Below are 14,522 nucleotides of genomic sequence, written 5' to 3' on the forward strand. Positions count from 1 at the left end.
GTAAAGCCAACAGAAAGTTTACCTTTTTGAGTGACAGTGATATAATTCATGAAATTATTGTGTTTAATGGAGCCTGTTGTTGTATGGCTTTGACATGTGTTACTTCATTTATTCAACAAATATATTTATACAGTGATACTGTATACCAGGCACTTTGAAGGCACCTGTGATATGTCATGAACAAAAGAGACAACAACAATAAAAATTCACTGACCTTATGTAGCTTACATCCTAGTGTGAGGAAGATTGAAAATAATAAATGTACTGAATTAAGTACATACTGTTTTATGTTAGAAGGTGATAGGACAGAGTAGGAAGGATTGTGTTACTGGGGGTCGGTGTGGGTCAGTACAGTTTTAAAATGGTGGTCACCTCAGGCTGCAGGAGACATCTAAACAAAGACTGTAGCAGGTGATGGAAATACCATTATAGATATATGATAAAGGGAAAGGCATTTCAAACAGAGGGAAGAACCATTGCAAAGACTCTAAAGTAGAAGGACACTACATATTTTGATGAATAGCATAAAGTGAGTGTAGTTGAAATGGATTGTGTGAGAGGGAGAATAGGAAAAGAGGAAGTCAGAGAGGTAACAGAGGTCCAACCAGGGAAGGCCTCCTAAACCAATGAAAGAGCTTTAGCTTATATTCTGATTCATATGAAAAGCTGTTAAAGGGTTGATGAAGGAATTCCATCATCTGACTTCAGTTTTAAAAGGATCTTTTTTTTTAAATTTTTAATGTTTATTTCAGTTTTGAGAAACAGAGCACAAGCAGAGGAGGGGCAGAGAGAGGGAAACAGAATCTGAAGCAGGCTCCAGGCTGAGCTCTCAGCACAGAGCCTGATGCAGGGCTCCAACTCATGAACCGTGAGATCATGACCTGAGCTGAAGTTGGCTGTTTAACCGACTGAGCCACCCAGGCACCCCTAAAAAGATCTCTTTACCTGCTGTTTTACCTGCGTAGGCTGGGAGCAGAGGACAAAAGTGGAAGTGGGGAGATGAGTTAGAAGGCTACTCTGATAATCCAGGTGAGAGGTCTTGAAGGCTCAGACCAGTGGCAGAAATGGAGTTGGAGATAAAGGTTTTGATTCTGGATTATTTTTAAGGTTAAACCAACAGGGTTTTATTATGGCTTATATTTGTGGTATGAGAGAAAAAGAAGATTTAAGAATATCTTCAGAGTTTTTGGCCTGAGCAGTGGGAAGAATGAAGTTGTCATTAACAGAGATGGGAAAATCTTTTGGGACAAGAAATTTTGTGGCGAATGATCAGAAGCTTACTCTGGATATGTTCAGTTTCAGAAGGCTGCTAGACATTTGCATGGAGTTGTTAAATAAAAATGGGATATTGAGTTGTTAAGTAAGCAGCAGTCCAGCATTTAGGGGAGAGGTCCAGGTGGGAGAGTCTGTGTCAGTTGGGTGGCATTTATGGTTGTGAGAGCATTGCGACCACCCAGAGAGTAAGTATAGATAGCAATGAGAAAAGGGCCATGCGCTGACTGAGAGGTCATAGAGAACAGCAAGAGGACTGAGAAGTTTCCATTAGTGTGGTAGGACAGCCAAGAGGGTGTGGTGTCCTGGAAGTAAAGTGAGGAAAGTGTACCAAGGAGGGAGTGGTCACGTGTCAACTGCTACTAAAGGCTGAGTGGTGAGTGTTCTGAGATACTTAGCGATTTTGCCAGTGCAGGGTTTGATTGGTGGATGGTGGGGACAGAGTACTCCACTGTAGATTGAGCTTAGCCTGATTCCAGGCAGCCCATCTCAACTGGCTTTGTTCTCTGCTTGAAGCATTTTCATTTTATGGGGGAAATTATATGCTATACATACATTGATGCTATTTGTCAGTCTTCCAATATATCTCTGGACAGATTCATTTTTAATAAGACAAGCCCACTGAATGCTTGAAAAGGTACTATTTAATATTTTATTATGTATTTGTAAAAATATGGTCATAAAAAGGAACTAAAAATATTCCCAACACCCAGCACACTAAATTAATGTTTATCAAAGTATTTCCACAGATAACTATAGTAGAGTTGCCTGAGGGTTTTTGTAAGCTTGTAGATTCCTGAGTCCACATTCCTTACTCCCCAGCCCAGGGTTAACGAGGTCCACAGATCACTTTTGCACAGTTAAATTGGAGAATCTCTGCCCTGGAAATTCGTGGTTTCCATCTCTAAACCCCCTACAATCCTACCATACAGAAATAATTTTACAGTTTGGCTCTCAGTGTATATATACACCATTTTCACGTTTTACCTCATTTACATCTTTCTTTGTTCCTTCAGATTCTTCATATTGTTGTCTTCTAATTGACACACACACACCCCCACACACATTACCACATTAACATACCACTTTTCCAGCTTTTCCTAAATAATTGGATATATTCCACATTTTAGCATTAATATGTGACATGGTGCTAAACATTGTTAAGCAGGGACTTTCTTCCCCTACTAAAGTCCTTGTTGGCATATCTTCCCCGCAGAGGGTAAGGTTGGTACAGAGGACCCGATCGCTTCCATGATTTCACTATTCATGACTTGACAGGTTGCCAAAATGCAAGAAATCTGTAACTCATCATCTCATTACATCATTGGCAAGATATCAGTACAAATTTTTTCTAAGTTGTGTGCCAAGGTTGAGTTTTGTCATATTTATCACATCTTCCTATGTAATGGAAAAGTGGTATGATTCTCTAGTGGTTTTAATTTACATTTCTATATTTATCAATGAGATTAACATTTTCTACCATTTCTATTTCTTGGCTGTTTATGCCAAGGTGACATTTATTCCTTGGATCTATCCTTACAGAACAGAGAAATAAACATCTCCTTTCAATTCAAATTATGAACAGGTTCTCCATTATTTTGTCACTTTATTTCTGTCACTTTATATTTTGGTAGATCTTAATTCTTTTCATGACTTGATTTAAAGCCACCTTGCTAAGCTATTATACCATGTTACACTAATCACATATAGCTCTTATTTAAGATAGTAAAGTAGCTCCTGAGTATTGATACATTCCCAGTTTCACATAAAGAACTCTTTACAAAAATTAAGACTTGGTTTTGCCAGGCCTCTTTCTCTGAAGCTGTAATTTTTAGAAGTAACAATTGCTTGAATGATTAATTACACCTTTACTTACACCAGTAAGGCCATAATTAACTGTTGGCACCTCCAACAAAATGAACAAATGGCTAATAGTCTTGACCAATAATTCTTTCCTTTTCATCTATTTATAGGGAAAAATTTGAGGCTGAGGATTCGACCATTCATTTCAATATAGTGCATTCATTTATGCTTGTCTTCCTGTCATACATAATGGTGTACTAAACAGATTTTTCTATAATTATGGGTATTAACTAAAATGTAGAATTAAAATTCACCTCTGAGCTTGGTTTGGGCAGATGTGTCAAAATGTATACCTTGTGTAGACAAATCCATAGCACTCTCCCATGCTTTCTCCTTAAAATAACTTCTCTGGAATCAAAGGTGAATTAAGAGAGAAAAATTGAATCTAACCTTTCTTTTTACTACTTAGAAGTATTAGAAGGTAAAAAGCATGGTGACATAGTAGACTACTGACCTTTGAACAGGTATTGCCTTAAGCAAGATCCTCAAAAGACTTTGCTGGAGAAGTCATTGTCAACAATTGTCAATTGTTGCAAAAGGCAAGTTGCATCAAAACTACCTGAGCCTATTGTGAACATACATGTTATTCTATCACTCCTATTAATTTCAAGGTTTACTATAAATCATATAAATTTGATACATCTTTAAAGATATGTGATACCTTGCTTATCATGATTCTTCTTGAGTGAGTGACATATATTAATTTCCCAGGGCTCAGTCACTTTTCCCCAGCACAATTAAAAGACAGGCTTATACGAACATGAATAATACCATGGCTTCCAATATAAATATATTCATACACATACTCATAGTCTAAATTTTTATGGAAGAGAACCCATTCTTCAGTGCAGCATTATTGAAAGTCTCAAATAGAAGTAAGATAAAAGCAGGATACTCTTGTTGAAATAGAGCTGGTGGACCCAGAGCCCCGAAGAGTTCTCTTTGTTCACACTCATGTTGTCACTGCACCTTGTATATGGAGACTCTAGTAAATGAGGATATTTATTACACAGGTCTTTTGAGTTGTGGTTCAGACTGCATGTATGTTTTGTTCTACTGAAACTTGAGTGTAAGTGAAAATTCTCTTTTTTTCTATTGAAAATAATTTTAATGCCTCACCTAGTGAATCAGAAAGATTTATGAATGAGATGACACTGGATAATGAGATCGTCCAAAGTAGTCACAGACATCTCTTTTGGATCTAAAATATTTATCTCAAGTTCCAATTCTGGCGGTGTGGAGGACGGAGCTAATTTAGATCCCCTCTAGATACAAAAACAGAAGTGCTTAACATATAAAATCAGTAAGAGGGTGCCTGGCTGACTCAGTCAGTGGAGTATGAAGCTCTTGATTTGGGGTTGTGAGTTCAAGCCACTTGGATTGAGAGATTACTTAAATAAATAAATAAATCTTTAAAATCAGTATAATAGAAATTTTTAAATACATTGGTGACATTTACAGATATAAAAGGAAATCTCTGGTTGTCAGAAATACCAAAGAAACTTAAAGTTAGAGCAGAAAGTTTATAAGCTGAAGATGTAGAAACCTGGGAATGATTTTAGATCGAGTATTGGTCTCAATCCCAAGGAGTTTTAACTAAAGGAAGTGAGAGGTTGTCTTTGGCCCCTTAAAGGAATTAAACTTTCTGGTTAAAGCCTAGATTTTGAAAGAGGATCCCCTCTGTGAAATAAGAACTCAAGAACTCTTCCCATTGGCCCGAAAAATAGATAAGGAAGTTTGTCTTTGTTTTGGGTTCTGGGTTTTAAAAAAATCTGCTTTGAAAAAAATGAATGTGTTTCCGACCTACAGATTTGAAATTTAAATGTATAGTATTCACATGGTGTGAAAAATCCAAACTGAAGAATTAATGTAAAAGCAATTTTTGAGACTCTTTAAATTGTCAGACTGCTTGGTAGAAGCATACACAAAGTCACTCCATTAGCGTCACTTCTACAATTCAGGGCTCATGACAGTGTGCTCAAAATCAGAAATTACAAGTCTTGTTGATATATAAGAGAGTCAGAAGCACAGTGAATGATAGAATTAACATTGTTGGTGACAATTTGGAAAAGACTGTGAAATAAGAATGGTTAAAATATAACAAAGCCAGAAAGAAAGAAAGAAAGAAAGAGAGAGAGGGAGGAAGAAAGGAAGAAAGGATGAAAGAGAGAGAAAGAAAGAAAAGAAAGAAGGAGGAAGGAAAGGAAGGAAGGGAAGAAAAAGAAAAGATTACTATTTAAAACAGACCATGTTGATCTGTCAAAGAACCAAACAGAAAAATTTAAACATGGAAACTATAATCCAAAATCATCTTAAAGCTGTTGTTCCTGTAACTCTGCCATTTGCTTAGAATGTTAAAGGAAACTGAAGGAACACTGTTCATTTCCACAGTTCTCATCAAACACCGTCTCTGTCCTCTTATTTCCTGTGTTGGTTACCCAAGTGGCATCTTCATTGTGCTTTAGAAACATTTAAGAATGAAAAGAAGGCCAGTGGGGTAAAAGAGCACTTACCTGTCTCTCCCCTCCCTGTCTGTGTGTGAGCCCTGTCCTCAAACAGCACTCTTTACAATCCCCCCGCCCCCCAACACCAATCAACCTCTTCTCCCATTTAACTACAATCATAAATTACTACATGGTAACCTAGTAACTAAAAATATTTTCTGATTTTACAAATTGTTTAAATCTTTTTTCATTTTCTATTTTGTTCAAAAGGAGTATGTGTAATTCAAAATAAATCCTTCTCTAACCCTTCTCTAATTGGAAAGGGAAATTTTAAATGAGAAGGAATAAATAAAGAGGACAGAGGAAATTAGCAAAAGTTCCTGAGTTTTCCTCCTAGAAATAAAAAAAGGAAAAGATAAACAGGACTTTATGCATTCCAGAAGCAGGAGAAATTACACAATGCATCCTCATCAAATCAACATGGCGCCACAGAAACTGCTAGAGAAACTAGTAAAATAGGGGAATTTGTTGCCCAAAAAACACCTGAGAAGCAGGCACAGAGCTTGCTAGTGAGACAGAAGGTTAATTCCTCCAAGAAAGACATTATTTCTACTCAGCCTGCCCCAGACCACCATTGGGCAGAGAATGAATATAGCAGAGGCAATTACTGTCAGAAGGTCCAGACCTCTCAATCAGTGCAGCTACTGACAGAGAATTGTGATGATGTGAAATTGTGGCCAGTGTCCTTAGGAAACACATTCCAGGAAAATACAGCCCCTATCTCTATCCTCAGGTATTTGCCAAATGCACAATTTTGGTAACTGGATATTGAATCTGTTCATCAGTGTACAATGTTTACCTGTTGCTGTGTGTGCACGCACAGATGAAATAAGACACTAAATTGTTTTCATGGCTATAAACAGTTTGGAGAATATATGCTCTGCCTAGGTTTTCATATGGGTTGTAATTGTTTATTTTTTAATTTCACAGTGTGTGGACAATATACGGTGTAATGGTTTAATGACTATAGTATTTGAAGAGAATTCCAAAGTTACTGTGCCACATATGATTAAGTAAGTGTGATAATCCTTTCCCTTACATTTTAATAAAGATCAAATTGGTAGAGAACATAAAGCCCTGCATAAAATATTGCTCCAGTAGGATTCTGCTACATTTTGTGAATATGTTTCTTGACAGTAATGCAGTAATTCATGATATGCTATTATAAATAATAAGACTATCAGAATGGGTTTTCAGATTCATACTTTATTGATTCACAGCATAGAAAAATGTTTTTTATACTCTTACATATGCTTTCATTCAGGAAAAAAAGTCTATTGAGATTTTCAAGTAATATATAAAAAGTTGTGACAGCGAGATGTATCTAAGGGTCAGAGGCTGGATCAAAGTATAACATCTTCCCAGTTGGGTATGAATCACATTACTCAGATTTGACTGTAGAAATATATTTACATTTCAAAGACACTTGACATGAATCAATTGGTCTTTCCATGGTGCCATTTGCCTATTGCTTATATGTGGATTTGTCCAGGGCTGTCATCACACACTCTCTCTCTATTTGGTTAACAAAATATATCCTATAATTTAAGGTGATCAATAGGGAAACTGTAGTTTAAAATGAAAAGTTATATCATTGACTATGTGCCATAGTTCTCTGTATTAATGCTTTTGTGTCTACATACTTTTTTGTTTCCAAATTTGGAAATTGTTTCAGGAATATTTTGAAGTTGACCAAATTGTTCCCTGTTCTCCCTGTTTTGGTTGTTCACAGTCCAAATTCCTATTATATCTTTCAATGAAAGTTATGTGAAACTAAGAAAATCTTTGTTCTCTTTGCATTTTTAATGTGGGTTTTTTTCTTTTTAGGTCTGAGCTATTTGTCCTAAACAATAAATAACATTAATTTTTTCTCTTATGATAAGTAATATGTGTAATTAGCACCATCCCTATAGTACAACTTTTAGAACCTACCAATTATTGTATTAGATGAAGGCAGAGTACATTATACTAGTGCCATAATTACTACAGAAAAATATAAATTATAAAAGAATGATAATATTTTAAATTACTGGTCAAATTTAAAAACATTTTAGGTAGGATCACTTTAAAGCTCTAGGGTGAAGATTCTTTAAGCGTTCAGTGCTATAAGGTTTTGATTTAGTACAGTTTCTTAAAACCACAGTAGTTAAAAATGTGTGATGCTAAGATTGAAACAAAGGATGCAGTATTAAATCAAAAGGTCCAAATCGTGACTTAATTTTTATTTTTTATAACTTCTTTTAGTATTTATTCATTTTGAGAGGCAAGGAGGGGCAGAGAGAGATGCAGAGGATCTGAAGCTGGCTCTGCATTTACAGCAGCAAGCCTGATGCAGGGCTCAAATTCATGAACCCTGAGATCATGACCTGAGCCTAAATTGGATGGTCAACCGACTGAGCAACAAAGGCGCCCCGTGACATAATTTTTAAATTCACATTTTTGGGTTAGAATTATTTTAATTTTCTACCATAGGATTCTTACTTTAATACTTCACAAAGTAGTATATGTTACTTGTATCCATTTTTTAAAAGTACTTTCTTGAAGGTTAGACAGCCCTGAAAGTCCTACCTGCTTTAGAATGAGGATATGTAAATTGGAGACTACAGCCAAGTCATAAGCTCCTAAGCCCTAGCGCCACTTCACATGTGCTATACATAGAGTTTGTTGACTTTCGAAGTGAATACAGTTACAAACTTTAGTTCTGTGCCTGACTGGTTATGCATAGCTGGTGCCCAAACACACCTTCTGTCCCCTGTGATGTCACTTTGAGCTTGGTAGAAGCTTACACAAAGTCACTCCATTAGCACCAATGTCCAACCTCGTATGTGTAACTACCTCGTGCACAGACCAAGACCTCCTTGCTTTTGAGCACACCGAGTGACACTTGAATGAGTAGGAACTGCCCTCCTGCTAGGAGATACAGAAACCTGTATCTCGGGCTGTAAGGATTTTATTTTGATGGCCATCTGTACTATTCTAGATGTAATCCCAAGGCAGAGTAAAAAGAAAATCTATCTTAATTTTGCTATCTCTGTTACTTCTGATAGTTCTGTCTGAGGCCCTGTTCTACCCTGAATTCTGTATTGCTGCCTCCCATGTGCATACCATGAAAAAAAAGAGACAAGATATTTTTGAGTTAAAAGAAAAACTATCTTGATTGTGTCTTGTTACTGATATGGCATCACTTTGCAGGCACTCACTTCCTTTTAAAACTTAGATAATTATAATAGGTGATTTGGGTTTGGTGTCTCAAGATTGCTTTTTTTAAGTGTTTACCAAAAAGGAGTTGTTATTATCACAGGAGGCTTAAGTAATGGATTATATTTTTCTCGAGAGTCCCCTAGGAAATAAACATCATGCTCAGTGTAATAAAAGAAAATTAAATAATTTCATAATATCTAATTTATTTTCTTTTCTTAAAATGAAAATGTAATCACAATTTTGAAGGACAATGGTATAACTAGTTGTATTTATTTTATCTTCACATTGTCACACATTTTTTTTCTCCCAGTGTTGTTGTTGTTTTTAAGTAGGCTCTATGCTCAATGTGGGGCTTGAACTCATGACCCTGAGATCAAGATTTGCAACGCTCTACTGACTGAGCCAGCCAGGTGCCCCATTTATTCCAGCGTTTTAAGTAAAGTAATTATAGTTAAAAGATGCAAAGCTCAAAACTAGTATTAGAATGCAAAATTATGACATTTGTTGGGTGAAAATAGCCCTGTAAGTGGTGCTTTACATTTTTGGGTAGGGTAGGGTAAGGCTTGCTTCCTTTTAATGATAGTTGACCTCACCTTTCTTAGAAAATAGAGATTTTTAGTGGGAAAACAGTGGGGAGAGAAAGTGATTACCTTGATCAGCCATCTTATGGACATATTGACTGATTTATTAAAGTTCTAAGGTCTTTTTACTAATGAGAAAATTAAGAACCATCAAAGTAAAGTTGATTAAGGGTCACATAGTGAGTGGAAAAATGAGCCCCACGCTATTTTCCAGAATCTCAAAAGATGCTTTTGTGTATTTTCGAGATCAATAATGTGGCTGAAACAAATAGGCCCACTCTTACCTCCTCAGCAGGGGTAAGCTGCTCATTTAAAATGCTCTTTCGAGCCTGCAAATGAAGTACCTTTGCCTGCACCCAGCATACATTGGGGTGGGCAATTTCCAAAAGCAAGCTAAGAAAGTTATTGATTCCATTTTATTTGAAAGAAAATAAATATATAATTTAAAATTCCTCCAAGTGCTGAAGAGGCTAATTAAGGGTACTCAAAACAAGTGAACTGATTCTCAGCAAGCACTTGCCTCACTGAACATTCCTGGCCCTGCAGCGTGTCCTTTCATCAGGTGGTGACGTCCAGGACTTCGTTGATTGCACTTTCTGAGATGCAGCAGAGGTGGGGAACGAGGGGTCCCAGAAAGCTGGGCAGTCCTAGCAGAGGGGTGCCATTTCTTTGAGCCCCACTTGAATTCAGCCTCTGCTTCCAAGCATGTCCTCTTATAAGCATGTCTTCTCTGCTAGCTTCTTTTGCCCTTTGTAACAAATGTGCACCACTGGCTGAGGGCTTGGAGCACAGCCAGAGATTGTGAGGGTTGCTGAGTGAATCTTCCCCCTGGTGTGCTCATCCACCTGGAGAGGTTGTTCAGGCATCCAGGAAATCTGGTAGGCTTAAGGAACAGCCAGATGGAAGGTTTTACAGAGTAAGAAAAAAAATAAAAAGCAGAGAACTGCAGGGGGCAATGGTGGATACTATTCATGGAGAATCTCTCCTATTGCCTTTTTCTTTTAATGAAGACACTTTTAACACTGCAAAATATGGTAAAATAATGAAGACATAATGGTTCACACAACTTATGGATCAAACTGTACTCATAAAATGGATAGCCTTAAATGCATTAATAACCCAGGAAGAATGAAATGAATTAAGCATTCGGTTCAAGAAGTTACAAAAGAAAAGAAAAGAAAAGAAAAAAACAGCTGTAAGAAAATGTGGGAAGAAAATAATTAAGATAAGAACAGACACAAATACATTAAAATATAGAAAAACAGTAGAACTGATCAAAGAGCCAGTTCTAAAGGGAAAAATACTTATTAATGTAATCTGTTGGTCAGTTTGGTTAAGAAAAAAGAGGGAAGCACAAATGCACAAAATTAGAAGTGAGGAAAAAATTAACCACAGATATAGCAATGTTATCCGTGTCTCGCTCTCTCCCCTCTCCCAGTCTATGGGAAGAATGTCCTCCATTACTTAGTTTTAAGCACACTTCTGATATTTTGATTTAAGGGTATAAGTAATGCCCTCCTATAGAGGACTTTTGGCTTCATTTCCCTAATAAAATTTGAATGAACTAGAGAGAAAAATAAAAGATATCAGAATGTGTCACCCCAAAACATGCTGCTTGAGCATATTGATTGGGCTGTAGGCACTTGAAAAATAGCAAATTCAGGGAACTCTGAATTCCTCTTATTTGTCTAAAGACAGATCCTCAAAAAGGCACTCAATTGTCATAAATCTCCTCCCTAGGAATTTCATCAACAAGGGAGGTTTGACTTTTATTATAGGAGAGGAGACAAGGAGTCAATATCACACCTAGATGAATTGTCCCTAACTATCCTACCTCCCATCTAGTCTCCTAAGGGCCCACTCATCTTTCCTAAAAATCACTTACTCTCCCCTAAGAGGCCTATACCACCTCACCCCCCACCCTATCTCCCTAACCTTTGCAAGCCTGAATTCTAAGCCACCTCTAGAGTTGCTCATTTTTTCCCAGTACCTCCCATGTGTCCATGAGGTATGGATGTTGATAAACTGTTTGTTTTTCTCTTGCTAACCTGTCTTTTATTATGAGAGGTTCAGCCAAGAATTCAGAAATGTAGAGGAAAAAATATTTTTCTTCCCCCACAGAAGGAGTCTACAGAGTGAAATGAGTTATTATTATCTTTTCCACAGTTAATTCTGATCTTTCTAAATTATAATGGCATATTTGATATTTTTATAGCCCTGCCTATGTAAATAAGTCATATCAACATATTTTATCAACTGCAGTGGGAAGCCCACATACACTTGTGTGTTTCCAAATACAGAAATACTCAGTGGCTGGGAGGAAGTCATGTCCTGGTTTTGTTCTCATGTTCCTGCTTTGTGCCTAGGTCTGATGCCCGTCTTCATAAAGATGACACCGACATTTGCTTTAGTAAAACACTCAACTCCTGCAAAGTGCCCCAGATCCGCTATGCCAGCGTGGAGCGCCTTCTGGAGCGGCTGACAGACTTGCGGTTTCTTAGTATTGATTTCCTCAATACCTTTCTGCACACCTATCGCATTTTCACTACAGCAGCTGTGGTGCTAGCGAAACTTTCCGACATATACAAGAGGCCTTTTACCTCCATCCCTGTCAGGTAGGCCCAGGATTTGCCTGTCCTGAAATTTGGGCCCCTGGTCCCTGGGTCTCCATGCAGATTAGCAGTCGAGCTGCTCCTACAGGATTGGCTTGCCTGGGAACTTACATGCCCTGCCTGGAGCAGGGGTGGGTGGAGGCCACCAAGAGCTCTCCAGGGACGAAGTTGAGAACCCTAAAGTCCCCAAGTCATCTTTGCTGGCTCTCTGATTACTTGGAAGCTTACTCCATTGTTTTAGGTTTTCCTTTTTTTTTTTTTTTAATGCTTGTGCTTTTCAAACTTTAACATGCATGAGAATCACCCAGGGGTCTTGTTAAATTGCAGGCTGTGATTTAGCATGTCGAGAGCAGAGCCTGAGTTCTGCATTTCTAACAGGCTCCCCAGAGATACCAATGCTACTAATATTTTGACCACAGTTTAGTAGCAAGGGATTAGACAAGTCCTGAAAAGTGTCTGTCTTCCTTTGCAAATGTGTGGTATATAGGTAGCATTAAATGAAGGTGACAGAAGTGCAATGATATTGTGGCCTTTTAATGTAGAGAGTTTGTTCTTGAATAACATCAGGGGAATCATTTTCACTCGGCTACAATCTGTTAATAGCTTCTGCTCTTATTTTTAGGTCATTAGAATTGTTTTTTGCTACCAGCCAGAACAGTAGAGGTGAACATTTGGTAGATGGCAAATCCCCACGCCTATGTCGCAAATTCTCTTCCCCACCACCACTGGCTGTGTCCAGGACGTCCTCCCCAGTGAGGGCCAGAAAGCTGTCCCTGACTTCTCCACTGAACTCAAGGATAGGAGCGTTGGACCTGACCACCTGCTCAGCGTCCAGCAGTCCTACCACCACGCACAGCCCTGCTGCATCTCCGCCACCACACACTGGTAAAGTACCGTTGGACCTTAGCAGAGGCCTTCCTTCTCCAGAGCAAAGCCCGGGATCTGTAGAAGAGCATGTAGATAACCCCCGCGTGGATCTGTGTAACAAGCTAAAACGAAGTATTCAAAGAGGTATTATCCAGCTGCCCCACCCCGTGTTTGCTGGCCATCTGCTCCCCCACCATTCCTTTCCGGAACCCTAGATCCCTTTCTTTATAACCCTCCCACTTCCCTGTAGAAAGTAGAATCAATACAATGGCTAGTTAGAAGAGGAAATTCCTCTAGGTTACTCCAGCCTGTGTGGAAAAGAGACCAAAATTAGCTGTTCTGAGGTCTTCTACATTAAAATGTTAATTGTAGTCAGTTGTGTATGGAAGAACAACGTTATCTGAATGGTATTACTGGAACATTCTTTGTGGAATTTGATTAGGATGGGTGGATAAAGAGCCTAACATGATACTCTGTGTAGAGGTGGGTGGTGGGCACTCTCTTCTGTGAGCTTGGGCCTTCCAGAGCCTTCTGCTCCAGCTGAACATCTGTACAGCTTCTAGTCTCCTCTGCTAAGGCTGAGCCAGCCTGGAAGCATTAAGATGGCTTCTTCAGTTTAATTATCAAAGCAACACTTCATATTATAATAGGGAAATAGGGAGAAAAAGAAAATGTGAGACAACGTTCATGGTCCATGACAGCCAAAATCTTGGTTTTTTATTTTCAGTGAATTAGATGATATATTTTCCTGATTAAATTCTCTGATGATTTTCTATGGGACTTAGATTAAAGTACTTTCACCTTCAAATCCTATTGGACTTGGATCTTGTCTCTCTGTCCAACCCTGTTCCTATCATGCTACCTCATCTACTAGGCTATAGTCACATGGATCTCCTTTTCATGTCGCAGTAGCACCTCAATCATCTCTGCCTCAGAGACTTTGCACATAATCTCCCCTCTGCCTGGACAGTCTTTCCCCATGTGAGCTCCATAAGATCAGCAACGTTGTCTATCTTGTTCATCTCTGTACTCTCAGGGTCCTGACCAGTGCTTGGCTGGTAGTAATTTTTTTTTTAAACGAATGAACCAAGCAGAACATTCATTGAACTAACTAAGAGTCCTGTGTTATGTCACCTTACCTTCTGCAGCTTGGTACATGTAGGGGTTAGAGTATGTGGTCCTTGTTGCTTTTAGTGTTTCTGTGATGAAAATAAAAAAAGGTTTCATAGCAAAATTAGCAAACAGCCTTTTGTTTTCTGAATGATAACTCATTTCTTTACTGATAATGTGAAAAAAATTGGGCATTTAATTAGTGTCCAAATTTCAAGGAAGATCACCCAGATGGAAGAATAGACCCTTGCTTTTCCACCAGCCTGAAGCGTCTATGTACTTCTTAGCCGAGATAATTTAAAAATAAGCTTCCCAAGTGATGTACTTAATGGAATTTTAACTGGATGGTTGTCATCATCAAAAGTAACACCCTCTTAAACAAGAAATTCTTTAAATTGACAAGTCAGCGACTAAGGAGGAGGAAAGAAGGAAGATAATTAAAAAGTCATTAGAACAACAAGCTTTAGTAGAATCATGATGTATTCTTCTCAGGAAAAATGAGGCAGTGAGTA

General features: G+C 38.1%; 1 protein-coding gene across 2 annotated transcripts in view; it reads left to right on the forward strand.

Moving 5' to 3' along the window:
• The window catches only part of RASGRF2 (Ras protein specific guanine nucleotide releasing factor 2), a 240,674-nt gene that overhangs the window by 123,860 nt on the left and 102,292 nt on the right, over positions 1–14,522 (forward strand). Inside the window, exons 13-15 of one of the 2 annotated variants that reach the window (XM_039220115.1) lie at positions 6,570–6,652; positions 11,788–12,036; positions 12,656–13,044. In XM_039220115.1, the coding sequence (XP_039076046.1) occupies positions 6,570–6,652; positions 11,788–12,036; positions 12,656–13,044 (721 nt within the window). The remainder of the gene's footprint in view (positions 1–6,569; positions 6,653–11,787; positions 12,037–12,655; positions 13,045–14,522) is intronic. The other variant, XM_039220116.1, reaches the window with a different exon arrangement.

The sequence above is a fragment of the Hyaena hyaena genome, unplaced genomic scaffold, assembly GCF_003009895.1.
Source record: "Hyaena hyaena isolate Hyena2069 unplaced genomic scaffold, ASM300989v1 scaffold_862, whole genome shotgun sequence".
Taxonomy (NCBI): Eukaryota; Metazoa; Chordata; class Mammalia; order Carnivora; family Hyaenidae; genus Hyaena; species Hyaena hyaena.